The sequence below is a fragment of the Phoxinus phoxinus genome (genome assembly GCF_949152265.1).
Source record: "Phoxinus phoxinus genome assembly, chromosome: 24".
Lineage (NCBI taxonomy): Eukaryota > Metazoa > Chordata > Actinopteri > Cypriniformes > Leuciscidae > Phoxinus > Phoxinus phoxinus.
This window is the reverse complement of record NC_136899.1, coordinates 21,795,834-21,819,574: the sequence shown is the minus strand read 5'-3', so window position 1 is coordinate 21,819,574 and position 23,741 is coordinate 21,795,834. Positions and strand designations below refer to the sequence as shown.

At 38.3% G+C, this 23,741-nt stretch overlaps 2 protein-coding genes across 3 annotated transcripts in view; one reads left to right on the top strand and one right to left on the bottom strand.

Annotated features, from left to right (window-relative positions):
* The first annotated feature begins 5,928 nt into the window (after positions 1–5,928).
* Positions 5,929–23,741, top strand: part of LOC306992396 (NXPE family member 3-like) — a 34,801-nt gene continuing 16,988 nt past the window's right edge. For both annotated transcript variants that reach the window (XM_079601223.1, XM_079601224.1), the window contains exon 1: positions 5,929–6,136. The gene's annotated coding sequence lies outside the window, so the exon portion shown is untranslated. The remainder of the gene's footprint in view (positions 6,137–23,741) is intronic.
* Positions 16,771–19,239, bottom strand: chst2b (carbohydrate (N-acetylglucosamine-6-O) sulfotransferase 2b). Its single transcript, XM_079601246.1, has one exon. The coding sequence runs from the start codon at positions 18,277–18,279 to the stop codon at positions 16,882–16,884; it is 1,398 nt and encodes a 465-aa protein (XP_079457372.1). The 5' UTR covers positions 18,280–19,239; the 3' UTR covers positions 16,771–16,881.

Below are 23,741 nucleotides of genomic sequence, written 5' to 3'. Positions count from 1 at the left end.
ATACTGTGAATTCAGACATTCTACTCATTTCACTTACTATATAGTAGGGAGGAATGCGACGCAGCCCTTGTTTTGTATACGAGTCATTGAATCATTCCCCCAACTGAATCATTGTAACACTGATTCAGTAAATAATGAAACACCAATACTCTGTGTTGCTTGGAGATGGATTGGTTTATAGCGCTTGACCTCGTTTAAAATTATTTTCATTGCTGGAGAAAAAATATATGTACATGTAAGTATAGTTATGTCTAAAATGTAAGTTACACAACATTAGCTTTTCTTTTTTGAATGGTTGAGAAAAAAAAGAATGGTGAGCATTATCACACTCACAATTGATCAGTTGCTCAAGGTTCCCTGTAGAAATTAAATGTATTGGTGATAAATATGTGTTCAAGATAGGCAACAAACTCCATTTGGCAGATGGAGCCTTTGTACAACAAATTCAGCAGCCCATTTGGGCTAACAATTCGTGTATCTTGTCATGGGAATAATACTTCCTGGAGCCCTGCACAAAACTGTTGTTTTCTATATTTTTGTGTTTTGTTGTGTTTGTCTGTCCTTGCTCCTGTTGTGAGGTTATTGATTCAGTATGACCAACGAGCACTTTTGGACATACGATCATCTGTGAATTCGGATTTAGATTTTTCAACAAAGCAACTACAATATAGAGGGAGCTTTGCTTGTCCTCCTCTCCCCCTTGTTAAAGAAAAAGGAGAAAGAGAGGTGAGCTGGCTGGTATTCTATGCCTGAAAATAGAGTAGGGATTCAAATCCTCCTCTACCCAGTATTCTTCTGACCAATATAGTCATTAGACAACAAGTTAGATAATCTGTATGCCAGGATTTCAACAGGACATTATGAACTGTATATACTGTGCCTGATTCGGCTGTTACACACATCAAATGTACAAAACAATTCATCGCCAGAACAGAGCAGGGGTGGAGGGGCCATTTTATAATGAACTCTTGCTGGCGGATGGCATCAGCACTAGCGACTCACTGCTATCAGGTTATGTCATTTTTAATGATTAAAGTTTGACCAACTTCCATCATCATGAAGTGCTTTGAGTGGCCGCTCAAAACATATGCATGCACTTCTCCATCTGCCTCCATGGCTCCTCTTTTTAGTTTGAATATTGCTCCAATAGATCTACGGAAGATCTATTGCTTTAACATTACACAATTCCCTGAGTCATCTGAAAAAAAAAAAAAGAACTCCTATGTGAGAATGGTGATTACACCTCAGCATTCAACACCATTATTCCAGCCAAGCTTGTCGCAAAGATACAGGGCCTTTAGCTGGACAACCGCCTATATGGAATTGGATGACAATTATGACAATTGGTAGCCTTACATCCTCCACTCTCATCTTCTGCACCAGGGTCCCAGTATAATGCTGTTTACACATGTCTGTGTGGCAAACCATAACACCATTGTGAAGTCTGTTGACATTAAGTTTGCATAAAAGGGATAGTTCACTTTGAAATTAAATTGTGGTATGTTTTAGCTTACCTCAAGGGCATCCAAGATGTAGGTGTCTTTTTTTCTGCAGTAGTTTCAATTTTGATATTTTTAGGTCAAACCGTTCTTGTCTGACAGTCATATCATGCAGGTCTATGGTCACTGTCTCAAAGAGCACGCACAGAGTCCAAATTAAAACAATTCCCCATCGTCCAAATTAAACAATTCCCCATCGTAAGTACATATTGATGGCCTAAGACACGAAACGAGTGGTTTGTGTGAGAACACGAACAGTATTTATAGCGTTTTTACCTCTTGTAATACAGCCAGGTCCAAGTGATCTGAGGGCGCGGGCGCTTCCTTCTGTGTGACGTGTGTGCAGACTGCTGCATAGATATGTAGTGTATAATTTGGACTCTGTGCGTGCTCTTTGAGACAATGACCATAGACCTGCATGATATGACTGTCAGACAAGAACGGTTTGACCTAAAAATATCAAAATTGAAACTACTGCGGAAAAAAAGACACCTACATCTTGGATGCCCTTGAGGTGAGCTAAAACATACCAAAATTTAATTTCAAAGTGAACTATCCCTTTAAGTTTTGCATTCTCCCAGTGTCTACAGTGTCTTCCTCTTGTTTCCCCCACATTCCAAAGACACGTAGGACTGGTTTCCCTGCATATAGCCTCAAGATGAACAGTACACGCAGTTCTGTCAGGACACTATCGTCAAATACAATTGGCAATTGCATACAGTTAGGATTGGCGGTATGGTTCTGCTCTGGGCAAGAACTCCCTACACATCCATGCAGCCTAGCATGGATAAGAGCAGGGAGAGCAGCAAGAACAGAACTAACATGAATGTATTGCAGATATCATATTCAAGATTTTAAAGAACAACATAATTCGAGAATTTATTCTAATTCAATGGGAATCAGAATGCCATACTGACTGCACGAGAGGAGGAGCTGGGGATGGAGGAGGGTAATTGGCTCCTGAGAAACGCGATAGCTGCTAATAATACTGAAGGAGCTTAAATATGTATACAGTGATATTCATATTCCGTCATATTCCTATAGGTAGACATGGATCATCTGCTGATGCGAGCTTGACTAACGTGACCTGCCATAACTGACGCTAAGCTTAATTTTGGCAAATGGATGGATGGATTGACTGGTTTATACGTACATGTTGCCTTTTTAATTATGTTGTTGCTGTCATTATTGTTGGGTATATTTAGTATTCGTATAATTTTGCTGTCATTGTTTTATGTTATTTGCACATTGTACTGAGATATATATATATATCTTTAGTAACATGATTAGTAACTCGATAGTGAACCATATTATGTATGCAGATGACCTTGTGATTTTTAGCCCAAGTAGTGCTGGATTACAGCAGCTTCTTACAATCTGTTCAGTATATGGTGTGGAACATATCAAATATAACTCCAATAAGAGTGTCGTCATGATCAGTAGAACTAAAGATGATAAATGTTTGAACTACGCTGATTTTAAACTGGCTAATAATAAGCTTAGTGTCTGTAATAAGGTGAAATACCTTGGTCATTTTATCACTGATAAAATGACAGATGATGAAGATATTTACAGGCAATGTCGCATGATGTATGCACAAGCCAATATTCTCTTATGTAAATTTAGGGCATGTACGGCTGGTGTAAAGATATCTCAGTTCAAAGCATATTGCACACCGTTATATACTGCGCACTTGTGGTCAAATTATAGAAAGGCAAGTCTTTTAAAATTGAAATATAATGACGCAATGAGAATGTTACTCACAAGACCAAGATGGTGTAGTGCAAGTGAGATGTTTGTGGTTGCAAGAGTGAGGACCTTTCATGCTTAAGAAACCTAATGTTTAAATTTATGTGCCAGCTGAATGGGTCACAAAATGAAATAATAATGGGCTTAACTAACATACGGCTACTATAGTACTATAGTATATAGTATAGTGCTATAAGTACTATACGCTACCAATCCCGTATGTGGAAACACTGGTATAATTGTCTCCTGGTAGAACAATGGTTCTTTTTTTTATATGATATGTATGCATGTGCATTTATGGATATGTATCTATGTATTGTTGTGGGTAAGATTTGGACCTTGAGTAATAAAAGTTTTGATTGATTGTTGATATATATATATATATATATATATATATATATATATATATATATATATATATATATATATATATATATATATATATATATAATTGCATTTAATGTTTTATACTGTTTTATTGTTGAAGGATCTACCTGAAGAAGTGCCCAGGTTATCTGGTTTGATCTTTGTAAATGAAAAATAAATTGGTTGACTTTGAAATAATATGACAACTACAACAGTTGTAAGCTTCAAATAGTAAAGTTAACAGCAAAGAGGAAAAAACAGTCCTGGAGGATAAATGCAACAAGTAAGGATTAAAAATAATGTATGAACTAGGAGTGTTTGCCTCAAGTTAGAACATAATTAGCAGTACAAAAAATGTTTGTAACAAAATATTATTTTGTTCGGTATGATAGCTATTATTTTGGAAGCAGTAAAAAAGGGTAAACCCTGATAAGTCTTTGTGACTAATATTTGCATCAATATATATATTTTTTGATAGTCTAATTATATATATATATATATATATATATATATATATATAATTAGACTATCAAAAAATACAAACGACCTCATTTCATAAGACCACCACACACCACTGATATGGATTCTCTCAAATTCTCTAAGACAAACTGATGTATCACTTATTGACTGTAAAGTGGCGTTGTAAGTAATGTGGGTTAGTTGTTTAATGTTCTTGCAAGGAACTGAAAGGAAAGAGGTGCTAAGATGTATTTCCTCTGTGTGCATGCATAAAAATACCAAAACTGGGCGTGGGTTGTCTCTAGAGAGGAATGAGTTGTCCATTACCTATCATTCTCAGCTTTGGCCCTCTTCTCTGAAATGAGCAGAACTATTTATTGCAAACTATTATTGGTATGCAAATTTCAGCAATCTTCCTCCTAAGCTTTAAAAGTGCAACTGATATGTTTAGACATTCAAGACTGACTGTGGATTTACATTAAAGGGAACTGTATATAGGAGTTGTAGTATTCGTATACATACATACATGCATATGTACAGTAGGCCTACATTGCATAATAAAAAATAAAAAAAACTTTTTTTTTTTGGTAACGCTTTAGATTACAGCCCGGAAAGTACTGCATAATTAAAGCGATTTTACAGTGTAACTTTCTGTAATTCAAGTGTACCTGTAAAGTATACATAAGGGAACACTATGTAAAGTTTGGGGAATAAAGGGGTAACAACCAGGAGAATTAATTAGCGTAAAGAAAGAGATTCTGACGCAATTGTCACGCCCATGCATTTTATACTGCCCGCGAACCTGTCAGTATTTGCATGCTTCGCGTCAATTGGCCAGCTGTCCCTCAGCTGGCGTTAGCTTATAAGATTTCAGCAAAAATGGAGAAGGGAGGAGTTCCCATATACGTCTCAGTTGACGTAATGTTGAAGTTACCTCCTTGAAAGGGAAGTGCATTTTCCAAAAGATGTGCAAAAATCTTACACTAAACCGTGTCAAATTATCCATGTTATCCATGAATGAAAGTTAGAAATGTGGGTCAAAAAGACCCCGAACAGCGCACAAGGGTTAAGACAAATGGATTTATTGTTTGTTGTGTTTTAAGATTTAAGAATTTTACTAACACCTCTTCCATGATGCCAAATGTTCTCCTCCTATTCATATTTTACATTGAGGGGGTGCATACAACATATTTGCCCACCGGCAACTATAGTTGCCGCACATTCAAATACGATTTTCAAGAAAAAGAAAAAAAAAACTGGGGAAAATAAATGCAGAATATGTTCATATAGGACACTATTAACACGACTATATGCATGAAACCATTCAGAAAAATGTGGGCACAAATGGGTTAAAGCAGACATAGAGAAAGAGGAGGAGGTAAGAAAGGAAGTAGAGATGACGTATTGAAGGCGGATTCGAACAAAGGATGTCTCTTTCTTTCTTGTACTGTATATTCACCCACACTTACTCCTGCCATGCCGTTTTGGTTTCTTACATTCAGAGACAGCTGTTTCCCATTCTAAAGATTAGAGCATATTAGAAAGCCAGGCCAGAGTAATGTGATTCTGCCAGAAACAGAATGAGACCTTTCATCAGAAGTGTTCATGTTCATTTTCAAACGGCTCTACAGACAGATAGAGAGAGAGAAATGAGTCCAGATCCTCAGTAGTCAACCTTCTACCACTGAGCCTGAATACATGACAAGTACTCCAAAACTTAGTTATGGGACATTCTGCATCATTGTTTTCACAGTCTGCAGATTTTTTTTTTAACATCTCAAAACATTTATTTCATGTTCCATTGAAATGACAATGGGGTTTCAGAAGTGAAAGGAAGGATATGGGCTGGAGGGGTGGAGCATGTTTAGCTCTCATGCTGCCAACACTGGCTGTAACAGTCTCTGCACGCAGGAGACATGTAAATGATAAAGTTATTAAGAGATGTTCACCAAAAGATAGTCTTTTGATGCTTTACAGAACTTACTAGAATCCATTGAGCCAAGTTCAACTCTTCATCGAGTCTCCTCAACATCTGTACAGTTCTTGTTACTCAGCTAGAGAAAGTAAGTTGTTGTTTTTATAAAAGTGTCTGGTAACCAATACCTTTTTGCACTCACTGGAGGATGGGGCCACAGATCCCAGAGTGAGTTTTAAAGATTGTTTGGTACATATACCAAATAATTGTGTGTGATTTGTCTCAGATGTTACACTGCCCTGCTTTGTTGTTTCCTGCCCAGTCAAGCTGCCGGTCATGTCTTCCCCCACAAGGTAGTTTGGTAACACTTTAGAATACTGTATCTTATTTACTGCATAACTAATAAGGAATTATTGAAGAACTATAGGTAATTCTTCATTAATGTTAACTACTAAGGAAGATGTGTTAACTAATTATTATGTAATATAATTTTATGATTGTGTTAATTAGTTAATCAATAACTAATTAATTCTGTCATAACTCTTGAATAACTACTACTAATTATCTACTAGGTTCAAGAAAAAAAAAACTAAGAAGTAACTAATGAACAGTCATGCAAAACTACATTGAGTTGTGACCTTCTTTATTTACTAATGTTATTAAAGAAGTAGTATTATGAAAATACAAATTAACAAATACATTTAAATGTTAAAGTGTCATTAAACCCTTAACCACATTTTCTGAGATTTTAACAGAGGTATATGTGTTGAACACCATTGAAGACAATGTTAGTATCTGTTAGATTTAATAGTAGGGGGCAAATGGTTAAATTTGAGTTTTTATCCGCTATTTTTGTCTTCCGGGTAACTTAAAGGTTTTTCTTGTCATGTTCCAAAGCTTGTGGTAGGTTCCTAGTGACCAGACTGACTTATTACAGGTGAAATTGTGCCAATACCTTCCTGTAATTCTGCAATTCACCAAATGGTTTTTATTTTTATTTATCAAATTATATTATAATAAATTATACGTTTTAAGTACTTGGTGGAATTGGCAGACGTTCCCTTAAGCCTGGATCTGACAGCGGGGTTTGAGACGGGCGTTGCCCTATCTCTGCTTGCACTTGCCAGATCCAGTGCCTTATCTCAGGGAGAAGCATGCTCTGCGTTTCTCCTCCCCGCGATGAGGCACTTATGCTGCGATTTTCCGGTTCCGAGGAATATCGTTAGTGTTTTGTTAAAAAAGAGATAACAAAACAATAAAAAATATAATGAATAAGGCAGATGTTTATGAGTTTTCTAGAATAAATAAATAAGTCAGCTCATAACTTTTTTGAATAAAGAGGAGCTTATAAAAGGAGGTTTTATCTAGTGTTGTTGCTAAGTAAAATATTTACTGGCCAGCCGAACATTATGAGAGTGAGAATATAATGAAAACTCTATATCTCAGCCTCCTCGTCGGGGATTGCCGTTTTTTCCCTATCTCCACACTTAGATGTTGAGATTGTGGAATAAACCGGTTTCTATTTTTGTGTTTAAATCCCCAAACTTCTACTATAGTAATGTTATGGGTATTTAGTATCATGGTATGACAGAGCCTCGGGTTAAAGAGACGCTTGCAAGCTATCTCTCTCGTTATTATAACCCCTTATTATAACCCCGACGTTACCCACCTGCCATCATAAATAATAGCTAAATATTATTAGGCAGCGCTGGTCGGTAAAGTATATAAGGACATGGATGAATGTGAGGATGTCAGCGCTGACGCTATTCAAGAATTGCGTCGCGCAACAGATAAACTTTACCGGGGATGGGACGGTTTCGAGAAATAGTTTTTCCTTGGCGTCCTCTGGAGGGCAACTCTCTGAGGAGGGTCGCAGAGCTGCCAGTTTGGTTGTTTTCTGCTGGTGGCCACGGAGTGGTATATACTAAGTTATTCTGATGTAAAGAAAAATAATATAAAATATGTCTGTTCTTCTGAACTCTCCGCTTTCAAATAAACGAAGGAATAAACTATTCAGCTGTGTTCCAGAGGTTTCTTCCTCACCGATCTAATGTTCCTGAGACTGCTGGGCGGGAACAGTCTCAGCCTACTAAAGCTCCTCGCAGCATAAAGTGCTGCAAAACAGTGCGTCCATGTGCCTGTCCTTCCGGACAACACACTGATGGTCTCGTATATCAGAGGAGATATCCTGTTGAGGCAGGGGCTGAGGCCCGGGGAATGGAAACTTCACCCCGAGGTGGTGGTGCTCCTTTGGGAGAACTTCGGTAAAACTCAAGTCTAGCTTTCGCATCGTTTATACAACGCATTGCCCTTTGTGGTTCTAGCTGACGCATCCAGCTCCGCTTGGACTGGATGCGATGTACTAGGTGTGGTTGAGGCTACACCTATACGCATTTCCCAATATCTTTGCTCCCGGGAGTTCTGGAGAGGGTTTGCCGGGTAGGGGCTCATCTATTATTAGTAGCCCCATTCTGGCCGGCCCGAGTGTGTTTCTCAGACCTACTGTCCCTTCTAGATGGCTCTCCCTTGGAGATTCCGATCAGGAGGGACTTGGCGTCCCAATCAGGGACACAATATTTCACCCTCTTCCGGAGTTATGGATACTGTGGGCTCGGCCTCTGAGGGTCGTGGAGACCATACTCCAGTCTAGAGCTCCCACGAGAATACTGAATATGCATTGAAAAAGAAACTGTTCTCTGCCTGGTGCGGAGAACACCTTCTGAATCCTGTTAGCGACGTAAACAGATCAGATGGACGTGGGTGTGTAAAAGAGATAAAAATGATATAAACACTGTACGTTTTATCACACAAACCGCTTGTTTCGTGTCTTAGGCCATCAATGTGCACTTACGATGGGGAATTTTTTTATTTGGACTTTTCTCTGCATGCTATTAGAGACATCTCTGCATGCTTTTGGAGACAGTGCCTATATACCTGCATTATATGACTGACAGACAAGAATGGTTTGACCTAAAAATATAAAAATTGAAACTACTGCGGAGACAAAGACACCTACATCTTGGATGCACTTCAGGTAAGCTAAAACATACCAACATTTAATTTCAAAGTGAACTATCCCTTTAATCTGTTATGCCCTTTCCGGGCTTTGGATGCTTATGTTCACAGAGCTGCCCTGTGGCGTATATAAAGCAATTATTTGTTTGCTTTGGGTTACCAAGTTAGGTTGCCCTGCATCTAAACAGATAATGAGCAAGTGAGTAGTTGAGGCTATCTCACTTGCTTATGAAGCGGCCGGACAGCATTCACCTTTGGCTGTCCGGGCCCATTCTACGAGGAGTATGGCTGCCTCTATGGCTCTAATTTCGTGAGTTTCCCTTCACAACGTTTGTGATGCGGCAGGCTGGTCCTCGCTGCATACATTTGTCAAATTTTATGACTTAGACCTCTCCAGTCCTGGGGCTAGGTTGCTTGCTTCTAGTGTGCGCAAGGACTTCACACAGAACGGGCACTTGTCATTATGGCGTAGTGGGTATGGGGTTCCCACAGCGTAAACGCAGCGGGAGTTCCCTTGATAGGGAACGTCTCTGGTTACGTATGTAACCTTAGTTCCTTGAGAGGGAACGAAACGCTGCGTTCGCCTGCCATACTTCCTGCATGCCCTGATCGACTTGCTTCAGGCTTATCAGAAGCTGTCACGCACTGCGTTCAGGGGTGTTTTATAGTTTCCTGGTCTATGACGTCACCCGCCTATGACGTCTCGCTCTTTCATTGGACTGATTATACACATGCTTCATGACGCAACACTTGGAAGTGTTCCCACAGCGTAAACGTAGCGTTTCGTTCCCTCTCAGGGAACTACGGTTACATACTTAACCAGAGACGTTTTTGTGCGTCGGCCGACTAAGTTTTCTGTGTGTTCCGCATCGTCGGCTGAAATTGGTCCTCGTCGGCTTTGTTTCGGCCGATTCGACATGTTGAAATCATGTTGACATGAATCGGCGTCGGGCCGCCGGTGAAAGAGGGAACTCTGATTGGCTGTTCAGCTTACTGAACGAGTTGGTGCAGGAGAATAATAGCAAAACAGCGAGCAAAGAAGTCAAAACGGTACAGATAGAAGGCTGTTCTAATGTTACGTCATCTTACCTGAGTGTTCATTGGTGAATATTTCAATATCAACATGAGCAGAGTGGAATAAAGAAAGTGTGTAGAAGGATTGATATTCAAAACGGTAAGCACGCACTGCTTTGTTTACGGTTTGTGTATCTGCAGCCTGCAGCATCAGTTTGGCCAAAATGGCAGCACAAAAAGTTGAAGGCGATACTCTGTTAAAGTTTACAACTATTGGATCTGCCCAGAGCCACTCTGGATCTGTCATAACCAATCGCTAACGTTTGGTCGTGACGTAAATTATAGCCAAAAATCTGAACAAGTTGTGATCTAAAAAAAAAAAGCTTTCAGTAAGATTTTGTTTGGGCGCAGTACCAAACTTTTCCACTAGTTGACATATACTGCCCATATAAGGGCGCCTCCATTTCCATATGTTGTTTGAGTGATCTGAACCATTATTTTTACAATTTCCATACAATTAATGAAGTATGCATCCTATTCAGAAGTAGTATTGGAAGTTTGGCAGATTTTAAAAATGAATTCAACCTCTAAGAAACACAAAAAGAACACGTATGTGCATTATAGCTCGCTCCCACATCACAAATGCAGTGAATCTATTATTTTTTTCTTTATATTCAAAACATTGTCAGACCTTTTTTTCTAAAACAATTGAATGATTGCTATCTTTTGAACTCTTGGCATGAAAACAAACTGAGGTTTCTACCATTCTTTCATGATTTTTCATGTTCATCACTATTTCAAAATAAAGGTCTGAACACGCTTCAGGAAAATATTATTGTTGCAAATTGATAAATTACGGCTCCTCTGTAATTTATTTTGAAAATCAGTCACCAAATATGTCAACTAGAGATTGTAAATTTCAAATGATATATAGTTTGTCAAGATTAGTTTAGGTTTAGTATACGATTTTAAACTGTTTTAAATATAATGGCTGTTGCTATGCCTTAAAGGTTGTAGTACATTCCTAGTAACCAGACTGACTTACTACAGGTGATTACTGGTTTTTATTTGTAATTATCAAATTATATTATAATAAATTATATGTTTTAACCACTTGGTGGAATTGCCAAATGTTCCCTTAGGGATCATGCGCTGTGGAAGTGGGTCAAAGCATTCTAGAGTATAAATACGCAGCTATAATTAATGTAGGTGATTTTGAAGTAATATTTTATATCGAAATACAATGGTTGCATACTGTTAAAACTAATCCTGGTATTGATATCTTAAGACTGCCGACTCTATAACAATGGCAAGGAAAACTAAGTTTAGAGTTTAGAGAGCCCTAGTGGTCGGGAGCATTTCCGTTGTGTTGCAGCTTTATTTCGTGGTGTTTTGGTTTTATTTTGTTGTGGCTTATTTCCTTTGTGTTGTGGCTTATTTCCTTCGTGTTGTGGCTTATTTCCGTTGTGTTGTGGCTTATTTCCGTTGTGTTGTGGCTTTATTTTGTTGTGGTGTGGCTTATTTCCTTTGTGTTGTGGCTTATTTCCTTTGTGTTGTGGCTTATTTCCTTCGTGTTGTGGCTTAATTCTTTTGTGTTGTGGCTTATTTCCTTCGTGTTGTGGCTTATTTCCGTTGTGTTGTACATTTTCCTTTGTGTTGTGGCTTAATTTCGTTGTGTTGTGAACTTATGTTTGCTTTATAAATAATTTTGTTGTGTTGTGCACTACTGAGCCACCGTACTCACCTCATCCCTTCACCCAACCTTAACACAAAAAGGTTATTGTCACGGTTCATGAATTCACTGTCTTTTCCTTGTCTCGTGTGATCGTTGTGTTGTGTGTATCATTAGTGTGGGTGTGTCCTCTGATCACCACTGATCATAAGCGCCAGCTGATGTCCATCTACTCGTGTATATATTCTCTGTGACTGGTCTTCTCTGTTGTCAGAGCGTTGTGGTGTTCCCGGTGTTTGTTTTACCGGCATTTGCCTTCTCTCTCTCTCTTTGTTGTCATGACAGTTATTACACAAATACAATTAAATAAAACTAACAATTATATATTCTACTTTGAATATAGGCCTATTTTATTAAATCTTATTAATTTTAAATAAATCATTACCATATTTTGTAAGCAGTTCAAAAACTTTGGTATTTAATCTTGTTACTTTAAATTTCCTCACAATATAGGTCCCTAAATATTGAAGCTTCACACATTTGTCTAGTATTGTGTACACTTCACACTTTTGTCTAGTATTGTGTACACTTCACACTTTTGTCTAGTATTGTGTACACTTCACACTTTTGTCAAGTATTGTGTACACAATACAATTAGTTGGCATTAAAGAAAAGCATACTTCCTTTGCATAAAAGTGCTTATATCAATGCTTTTTATTATTGTTGACGGACTGATAGCATGACTAGATTCAGTTATCCTTAGCATTCGCATCTTCATTTCATACAAATGTTGTTTTTGGGGATGTTTTTTTTTTTTTTTTTTTGCGGATGTAGTCCTCCTTTGTCTTGGAGGTACTGTGCTGCCAGCATACAAACTGAGCAGCAGGGCTTGAAGTTTCAAAAGCACTCTGAACATTATTCTAATGTAAATAGGCAGTGTAACTGACAACCTTACCTTCATCTCACCTGGGAGAATAATCAAACCTTACATGAGGCTCTTTTTAAGGGAACCCCCGCCCCCAGATTTGGTGTCTCATTTACAACATTAGGTTATTTCCATTGACGGAAATGACTTTCTTTGAGTGCATGGGTCATTGGATATGGTCCATTTGACCCCAGTAGACTCAAGTTCAGGCTCATTTGCATTGGGGATGGGGGATGGGGGATGGGGGGCGTTACACTGTGGATGCAGAAGAACTTTGTGTTGGTACACAGCAAAAATACCTCTGTTAAAACAGGAAAAAACAACTTAAATACAGCAAAAATGCCTAAAATCAAATACCAGTGGTATATGCACGGACAAAGTAATTCTATTTATTCTTGATGATGTCACAAAAGCTCCACAAAAATACCCATACATATAGACTATTAAAAATAAGGTTTGGCTCTCCAATTGATACAAAAATGTTATAAGTAATATAAAAATATTAAATATAAAGATATTTTGAAAACAAGATAGATGCTATAATAACTTATTATATTCAAAATTATTATTCATATTAGAAGTACATGCACAGATTGGGTGCTATTCAGAAATGAATTTGAAATGAGATGGCAAACAGGATGCAGAATTGCAAGCTGAATTAAATTATAAGGAAGTGGAATGGGATTCAAAAAGATGCATATGTTCAGTAGGAATTACCCTTAAACAATATTATACACTTAACTTTACACAGTATCAATAACGGAAATGTCATAAAAAAATATTTAAAGGTGCACTATGTAATTTTTAGCGTTATCTAGTGGTGAGGTTGCGAATTGCACCTAACAGAATCATTCAGTAAAACGATGTTATTGTGAATTTTATTGTTACTTGTTCATCATGGTGTCAGTGTTTTATTCGCTGAATTTAGCTAGCTTCTTTGCATGAAGAACAACATAGTCATTTGTCCGTTTAGGGCTGCTGTAGAAACATGTCAGCATGTTACATTTCAATGTAAGGGGACCCGCGGTGTATGAAGATAGAAATGGCTATGAATAAAAACGGCAATAAAAACATAACGGTTCATTAAGTAAGGTCTTTATACACCACTGAAAACATAGTTATGTATATGATATTCCATTTCTGTCCACAGATCCTCCTAAATATTACACATTGCACCTTTAAATAGATATTTTCATTATTTTAATACATTAATATACTTTATTTCCCAGAATGCTCTAACATAGGCCTACTCCATAATTATGATGCTATATGATGTTATAAAGCTATCTTAGAACAATATTTGTGGTGCAGAATGACAAAGTTAAAATCTGATGGCAGATGATTTGACAGTAAGATGAGAGAAACATGTCTACCCGGCTGAGGGGAGGGGAGGGGAGGGGAGGGGAGGGGAGGGGAGGGGAGGGGAGGGGAGGGGAGGGGAGGGGAGGGGGGGTTGGGGTATCAGGGAAATGTTTACAATTGAGTACATTCCTCTTCCTGTCATTCTGCAGTAGGCCTAAATAAACATGCAGTATCCTGTGCATGATGCCAAAATAACTCGTATCCACACTGAGTCTATTCTGAATCCTGTATCAGAGAACATCCTCCATGCTGTTAAGTGCAGTGAAAGAGGTACACTGTAAAAACTACAGTCAAACCTATATCACAAGCATAACATCTAATCCACTCATGGACAATTCCAACATGTGATGATGTCATATAATATATACTAATTCAACAAGAGTGTGTATACAGCTTCTGTCTCTTCGTCTCTCTTTCTCATAAGGTTGAGTCTTCACCACCTGCTTCAGTTCATACACAAATAATAGCTGAACCTCCTTGAGTTGTTGTCATGGCAACTGCACCAGACATCATCAGAGGCAAGCAGAGAGATGCTATGGTACCCGGTCTTTATGATGTACATGGGGAACAAACTGCGCGCAAGCGTGTTCCTTTCTGTTTGTAGCCAGACTGTGTTGGTAGCTAGCACAGTCGTGGCCTAATGGTTAGAGAGTGAGACTGGTAACCTGAAGTTTGGGGGTTTGATTCTCCGGCAGGAAATGACTGAGTGTGAGCAAGACAAACTAACCCCCAATCGCTTCCCGGGCACCACAGCAAAATAACTGACCACTGGTCCAGGGTGTGCGTGTCCATGGTTTGCTGTGTGCGTGCTCACTGCTCCTAATGTGTGTGCACTAACTTATGGCAGAGGACAAATTGCATTCACGTCATGTCATGTTCACTTTCAACCAAGATTAGCTGAAGCTGTTCTATTTCTTACAGAACCCCTAAGGCCAAATACAAAGGGTTCTATATAATATCCATTAATTTTGAGAAATATGAAAGCTGTAAAAAAAAGTCCCAAATACTCCTGTAAATTACCTGTGGTACAAGAAAGACAAGGACCCTTGTTTCTTCTTAGTATCCAGAGAGATATCATAACCACTTGAACATTTGTGTTTATTATTATTATTATTGTCAGTAAAATGTATGTTGAAAATTAATGCATTTAATACAGAAATGTTTGTTGGTAGATTCTGCCATATATTTGGGTCAAATAAATAAATGGCAAAATCCACCAACAAACATTTCAACAAATGTGGATTCTGATATATATATTAGTTTAGGCTACTTACTATTCCGGAGTTCTAACAACAAAGTAGCGCATTAAAAAAAATAAAAATAATTCAAGTCCAACCAACATAGCAGTTGATCTGTATATTTGCATTTTTTCTTTTTGCCTGAAAAATTGGTGGTTTAGTCATATTTGCTTTCACTATAGTGCACTATAGTGTAGCAAAGGAACAATTTTCTGCCTAAAATCAGGCACTAAATACCTCCACAGTCAAAGTGGAAAGACAGTTTATTTTAATAAACGCCCGTTCACACAAAGAACAATAACTATAGAGAAAGATAACTATAATGATAATTAGGCCTATATTAGCATCCACACCAGCTGACAACATCATTCTGTTTATTAAAAGCGCATGCTGGAGTTTTGTCATCTACCGCTTTATATGCTCAAGCTCTTTAAAGCAGGATGGATTCAGATATCAATGCTTTTATAGTTCAGCTGGAAAACATAAAGTCTTTCTGAAAGTGATTCTAACAATATATTTTATTGTGCCGTTATTACTGTATTTGTGGTATGGACTATTTTTTTTTATATTTAGATCTATTTTTAGAACTATATATTTTTTATCGTTATAGCTATCGTACTTGATGTGTGCAGGCTTTAATTGTTTAGCCTACTCTTTGCTTTGGAGTCTTGGCATCGAAAGCAGTGTGCAGATTGAGATCGGAAAATTAAGGGTGATTTTCTCTCTGTAACTAGTTCATAGATAATAATAATTATATATATACACATGTATATATATATATATATATATATATACACACACACACACAGAAAAAATATTATGTAAGCAAAAAAAAATTATGTTAGATGTGATAAATCATGATTAATCGATTTGACAGCACTAGCCCTGAATGTACTTCAGTTAAAATAACCTACTTCCAAGTTTTGGTGAAATATATGACAAAATGTCTGAATGTCACTGCAGTACTGTACACTGTACATGACAAAACACCAAACTAAACAAATCGGCCAACAAATGCTGCTAGATCTTTTCTCAGAACTAACTAAAACTAGATCATTTTTGCAGTGATTTGTTTTTTACTTCGTTAAAATGCTACAATTTTAGCCTAATATGATGAAGGCAGACGTAAAGGGGACTCAAAAGCTTTCTTGATCAAATAAGCCTGGAACTATAAGCAGCAAAATTAAATATGGCTTTTAAGATTTTGTAAAGAAGTGCTTTAACGTTTTATTTGGTAATGAGAAATATGCCTCACATAACACATAACACTGGCATTCATTGTGAACTTTAATGATTGTCTTTGAATTCATTCTAAAGCAATAGCATTACCTGCACTCTGCATAACAGTTTTGATCAGTATTTTTGTCGCTCATTTTCTTGATTTTACATACAGCAAATGAACAAACTCAAAACAGACCTAGAACATTCCAAACAACCTTAAGCATCAATTTAAGAGAAAAATGGCAATGCAACATTTGTTTTGTACAATATAAATTTTCCAGCTGTGGTTCACAGATGTTGCTGTATTTAAACATCTACTGGTTTGTTTAGAAAACTAGCAATGCTATTGAATAACCACAAAGAGCTATGACATTCCAGAAAGTGATAGTGAAATAGCCTTAGTGATTTGAAGAAACAAATCCACAGTTTCATGTGCAAGAACTCTGTCACAGTTTGGAGGCAGTCAATAAAGATTTACTCAGGTCTTTTGCTTCTCCAGCTGTTCTTACACGTTCATAACCCAGGATGGCCATTGCATTATGGCAGTACTCCTCTACTTGTTTTATCTGTTGAATACTCAACACTGTTCTCCATGCACTGGCCGCCTGTGTCGCGTTCCTGGCCGACACAATAAATGGCTTTGAGGAAGAGCTTGTGCCATTAGTCATGTTAAGAGCAAAAGACTCAATGTCTAGGTTGGCACTGAGATTGGCAAATTGATAAACATTCCGGAGCGTTTTGACAGGGTTATCCACCAGATCTTCATAGCGCACCGCCAGGTATTTCCCTTTCAGCCAGTCGGGTGGATTTAAGGCAGTCCTCAGGCTCCTGTACGTCTGATCACATATCACCTCCATAGCCCCAACCGAATGGTAATCTGCACCGTCTTTTTTACTAATTTTGTGGCCGGGATCCACAAAGGGTATCCGACGGAGTTTGGGATCCCTGCTTCGGACCACCTGCAAGTTCTCACGAATCAGCCCGTGCCTCGATTTGATCCTGGAGTTGGCCACGGCTCTGGGATCTCGCACAAGGTGAATCACCTTCAGATCCAGAGACGGATCCTCCATAAGGGGCGCCAAAACATTGACGTCCAAAACCCGTACCCCTTTTATGACTATAGTGTTGTACTTAAGGCATTCTTCCTCTAAAAGACTGAGGCTTTGTGGGGGACATTTTTTGCACACTTTGTCATCTACCATCCCGACTACTTCTTTTCTATAAGCTGAGCAAAGAGGATACGAGCAGATGACTTTATTAAGTGTGGCCCCAAAAAGTCCAAGGGAGGTGAAGTTTTTGCTCCCAGGGCTGTTGTACAGCTGAAAAACTGAAAGATCGCAGCGGTACAATGAGCTCAGCATGTCCCTCGCTGCTCCCTGTAAGGACACAGCATCACCCGGATACAGCTTCTGCCAGATGTGCCACATAGGTTCATACAAGAAGAAAACCTCTGGATGTTGATTAAATAGCTCTCCAAAAAATGATGAACCAGACCTCCATGTGGTCAAAACGTAGACAAGCTGTCTCTTCTTAGCAAGAGATGGTCTGTAGAGGAATCGGATGTCCGACCTTCCCTGATACGGAGTGCTTCTCATCTGGAGATTACACTGTTGAGGTTCTTTAGTCCATCTGTAGTTAGCCAAGTTCAGCATTGTGAGAACTAACAGCAGAAAATACGCTATAAACAGTACTATTCTTTTTCTCCGCAACACTTTCATTACGATTCCAGGCTGGGAGGCTATTTTCGTGGGATGATTCCGATATGTTTTGAGATTTCTGTCATAAACACCATTATTTTCACCTAGTACAGACAACTGAAGTTGCAGGAACTGGTTGCTTCTCATCTGTTGAAGTATAGAGTGGCTTGAACCACTCAATTACAGTGAATGAGCAACTATCAATTCAAATGAGGTTTCCATGCAAGCAAACTTTGTTCTTAATGAAAACCCAGATGTAATCTCGTCGTTTGCCGACATAAATCCAATATCCATCACATCCACAGTACAGTCGTGTGCATTGTTGAATGTAGAGTCACTGCAGTGCGCAGATTCTCCCCTCAATCCTCAGAAGAAGAAAAAAAAATATCGCGAATGTTCACAAAATAATATCCGTTTGTACGTCCATCAGGATCGACAGTAAGATAAATCCCTTTTGAAACGTTTGCTTGTTGTTCGCGGTGATGGAGAACCACAGTAGCGGAATAGACATTAGGCTAGTACATTATAACCGAGTCACCGTTATGAATGAAGCCAGGATGCATTCAATACTCTGCGAACATCCACCGGCGTCTTGTTTTCCAGTCGAGCGTCGTGATGCGCGTCTATTTTCGCCGATGCGGCGTCTGTCTCCGGCTCCAACTGTACTGAAATGATCCAGTCTCGGTCCAGGGATATTAAAGACCCTCCCCTTCTCTAAAACCAGTGGAAATAGACGGGTGCTTTCGCCACTTCAAACGCCCCCCATCAGTGTCAGTGGTTGAGATTGCTAAACACAGAAAGTCCGGCTGTAAAGTAATTTACGCGAAGACTGCATAATAATATCACTTAAAATCACGAGAATCATACATAGGCTACATTAATTTAAAATACAGGTACTGTTCTCCTTTGTTTCCTAGTCAGTTTTAAGCATTTTGAACAGGAGAAAAATAACAATGAATTAAATGTGATTAATTAAATAATGAATTAAGTAGCCTAGAAGTGAAAAGCATTTTTTTCCCGAGTCTTAGTCTTTTTAATATTGTATTATATATTATCAGAAGAACCCTCATTGTATTGGAATAATGTATTTCTTAGTGACTGTAAAATACACACAAAAATATATAAAAAATTATTCAAAAAAAATTATTTGGCACTTTTTTTTAAATAGTAGTGTTGGGTCCGAGTCCACCTTTGTCGAGTACGAGTCGAGTCCAAGTCCTTAACAACCGAGTACAAGTCCAAGTCCGAGTCCAAAAAGGGCCGAGTCGGACTTGAGTCCGAGTCCATAACATCCGAGTCTGAGTCGAGTCCGGTCGAGTCCACAAAGATTTAAATTATTTGAAATTGACCTTTCACAAAGACCCGCCCCTCTTGGTTACTGTTGCTACGTCCGACAAGCCATTCCTCTCTCACTCCACATGTTCTCGGTCGGAGAAAAGAGGACACTGACAATGTGCCAACAGACAAGACAGAGCAGGGTACTTTTGGTATGAAATAAAGTCTCAGCTTTCAAATTTTGTATGATTTTATGAAATTCAAACAATAAATACTGTTTTGTGGTGCTTTAATGTGTAGGCCTCAGTTCAAGCAGCACGTGAACTGATAATCTCTTCTAGTTATAGCACAAACTAAACATAAATGAACATCAGAACTGCAAAAAGAAATCAATACACAGCATTTTTCAAGTTCAAGTCCACTGACTTTAATCTACTAACTGGTTTGGTTTGTCTGTCGAACAAAAATGGCGTGTATCTGCATTATAATTGGTCAGATCACCTGTCAATCAAATTCCGGCAAAAGGTCTCAACACTGAGCTCTTAAATTAATATTTTAAACCTTACAAAATGATTGCAATGTGTAGTTACAGTTTGTTTATTGTACATTACCTATTGTACATATTTTAGAATCTGCAAGGTAATGCTTAATAATGCAACACGATAAGAGTCAGGGGCAAGACTTTTGAGCAAGATGATGTTTACATTTTTCTTATTTTGTTTTACATGCTAATATCTTATTTATCCTCTGAAGGGTTGGACTAAATTAATGAATGCATTTTTAAACAAATAAGAACAATTTACACCAATGATCCAGTTCAAAAGTTTACAACCCTTGGCTCTTAATGGATGCTTCCTTCTTGTGCATCACTAAATGTTTGCAGGGTTTGTAATAGTTGTGTCCCTCAGTTGTCACCAGTGTGGAAATATGGATCTTACAATCATAGTCACTGCTAGTAAGGAGTCAAATATGCAGAAGATGCTGGAAAAGCAAAGAATGTAGGAGCTGGAGGATTTTTCCTCATGAACAACCATTAAAAAAAAAAAAAAAAGTTGTGGATCATTCAGGTAATGACACAATATTAATATTAATATGTAATATGTAATCTGTCTTTATTTTGTGTTTGTATTTTATTTAGGCTATTAAACATCTGTTATGTGAAAAAGATTTTTCAGGGCAGTAGGCTACTAAATAGAAACAATGTGTGTATGATCCGTCTTATTAAAAAAATTATAAAAATAACATTTAGGAGATTCTGCAAGGTATAAACTTATGACTAAAGTGAAAATGTAAAAAAAATTACAACATTATTAGACGCCAAAATGTTGCTATGGTTATCAAGTTTCTTATGTTGCTATGTGTCAAATCATCGCAATTTCATGACTCAAACGACACAAATTAAGTGGATTAAATCCCACATTTAAATGCAGTTATCACTCTTTATAATTTACAGTGTGAACGTAACCACTGGTCCTCTAGAAGTATGAAAAAAAAACTAGATTGTCAATAGCGCTCCCTTTAAGCCATCACTTACCACGTTCTGCACTCTCCCTAAAACTCTCGTCATAAACACTGACTGAAGTTGTCCGCACTGCACAGTGAATATCTTATATTGCGTCTAGAGAGACTTTGTCTTTTATGAGGGGATTTGCGAAAGGATAAAGCTCGTGCTGATTCTGAACATACATTTTGAGCGAATTCTTCGCATGCTGACTCTAAAACGCCTCTGATTTGCCACTGTGTTTATGCACTTAACTGTGATTGGCTACAATGCTCAACGCTGAAACAACGTCGTTTCGTTTCGTTTTTGAATAATATTGTGTCATCCAGTGCCCGGACTCGACTGGACTCGGCCATTTTTCCGAGTCTAAAATGTCTCGAGTCCGTGTCAAGTCCGAGTACAAATTCATCCGAGTGCGTGACAAGTCCGAGTTCATTCAAAATTGGACTCGAGACCGGACTCGAGTCCGAGTCCGAGTTCGAGTACCCCAACTCTATTAAATAGCATACCTGTAGGAAACTGATTCAAACGTGAAGACATGTACTAGTGTTTCATTCTATCATTCATTCAAATTATGAGGCATATAAACATAAAGATAGTAAGATAGTTTAATCAAGCAGGATGCATATGTAAGTTTATTCATTCTTTATTAACTTTATACCAAATGTAAAGTAATGACACACGTTGCAATGTAATATTAGGCCCTATATCATTCATATTAATTTAATATCAATACAATTACAATTAAAGTCATTGCCCCTATTTCTCTGGATTTTTCACTCTTTGATTTGAATTTTTTCTAATGAATCAATCAAACAGGTTAACAAAATTGCTTAAGGCTGAGGCTACTTAATTAGCAAAATACATGAATATTGTTTTTGAATATTATACATTTTGAATATTAATCAAAATATGATATTATATTGCTCAAAGTCTTCATAATAGGCTGGACCCAAACTGGAGCTGACATACTCTCTAGTTACCTCAGGATGGGCATCCCAAGATAAAACAGAGAAGTAATAGAAAATAATTAGCGTAGCTGCTGTTCATCATAACATTAATCAAGGATAATCATGTCCATTTGATCTGATATAACTGTATAAGGTTAGGAGATACATTATATGAATGCTAGGCTAAAGAGATGCATATTTAAAGGACAAGTTCGGTATTATACACTTAAAGCCCGGTTTTCAGATATACAACAGTTCTTCAGAGCCCCAAGGTGGAATTGAAAAATAAATAAATATTAGCCTACTCCATGTGTCAGTTACGGTTACTATCATCATTCATAAGGTCATGATTTAATCTTTAAACAAATGAAGAAATCAAAAAATTGTGGTGTTGAGCTGAGAGGGTTGTGGTCTGTTCATATTTGGCTTATATCGTTCAATGCAGGTTTATATTGTTTCAACAATTTTTGCCTGACCCCTGGGGGCTGTATATTTCTGATAAAATTTGTGGAGAAACATTACAATGTTTTAATTCAGAATCCTAACCATACATTGCACTAATTAAAGTAAATTTTTATTAAATTAGGTAAAATCAAAAAATAACACAAAATCCCTACCAAACGTGAAAGTGCACTGTAACAGCTGCAACAGGGGGGATGGGGGGGGGGGGGGGGATGATTCAATGAAAAGTCCTTAAAAATCTGTATTTTTTTATAATTTTTTTACCATTCCTTTAAAAAATCTTAAAATTGATTTAAATTGTACAAACGTTTGCCATTATAACACATTTGTCACAGGCAGGGGGCGCTAGCCGCCTCTCCTAAATTGCGTACCACCCTGAGGAGCAAGCCGTATTCCCTCAAAAAAGTCAGGACAAAGAATAAATTCAAAACGTTTTATGTTTATTAAATTACTAAAATAATCTTTAAAGTGAGCAATTTCTCCCAGGAGAATTAGACCAGCAGTTTCTCATCCTCTCCAGCAGAGGCTCAAACAGTAGGAGGCTAGCGTCAGCGCAGCAGTTTCTCATCCTCTCCAGCAGAGGCTCAAACAGTAGGAGGCTAGCGTCAGAGCAGCAGTTTCTCATTCTCTCCAGCAGGGGCTTGGACAATAGGCGGCTGGTTATTGTCAGCACAGCAGTTTCTCGTCTTCTCCAGACGTTTGCCATTATAACACATTTGTCACAGGCAGGGGGCGCTAGCCGCCTATCCTAAATTGCGTACCACCCTGAGGAGCAAGCCGTATTCCCTCAAAAAAGTCAGGACAAAGAATAAATTCAAAACATTTTATGTTTATTAAATTACTAAAAGAGTCTTTAAAGTGAGCAATTTCTCGCAGGAGAATTATATCAGCAGTCTCTCGTTCCCTCCAGCAGGGGCTCGGACAGTAGGCGGCTAGCGTCGGCACAGCAGTTTCTCATTCCCTCCAGCAAAGGCTCGGACAGTAGAAGTCTAGCGTCAGCGCAGCAGTTTCTCGTTCATCTCCAGCAGAGGCTCAGACAGTAGAAGGCTAGCGTCAGCGCAGCAGTTTCTCGTTCTCTCCAGCAGAGGCTCTGACAGTAGAAGGCTACCGTCAGCACAGCAGTTTCTCGTTCTCTCCAGCAAAGGTTTTGACAGTAGAAGGCTAGTGTCAGCACAGCAGTTTCTCGTTCTCTCCAGCAGAGGCTCTGACAGTAGAAGGTTAGCGTCAGCGCAGCAGTTTCTCGTTCTCTCCAGCAAAGGCTTTGACAGTAGAAGGCTAGCGTCAGCACAGCAGTTTCTCGTTCCCTCCAGCAGAGGCTCAGACAGTAGAAGCGTCAGTGCAGCAGAAGAAGGCTAGCGTCAGCGCAGCAGTTTCTCGTTCTCTCCAGCAAAGGCTCTGAAAGTAGAAGGCTAGCGTCAGCA

Excerpts from the sequence above, each read along its gene's own strand:
- chst2b (XM_079601246.1), bottom strand. The coding sequence starts at position 18,279 with ATGAGAAGCAACCAGTTCCTGCAACTTCAGTTGTCTGTACTAGGTGAA.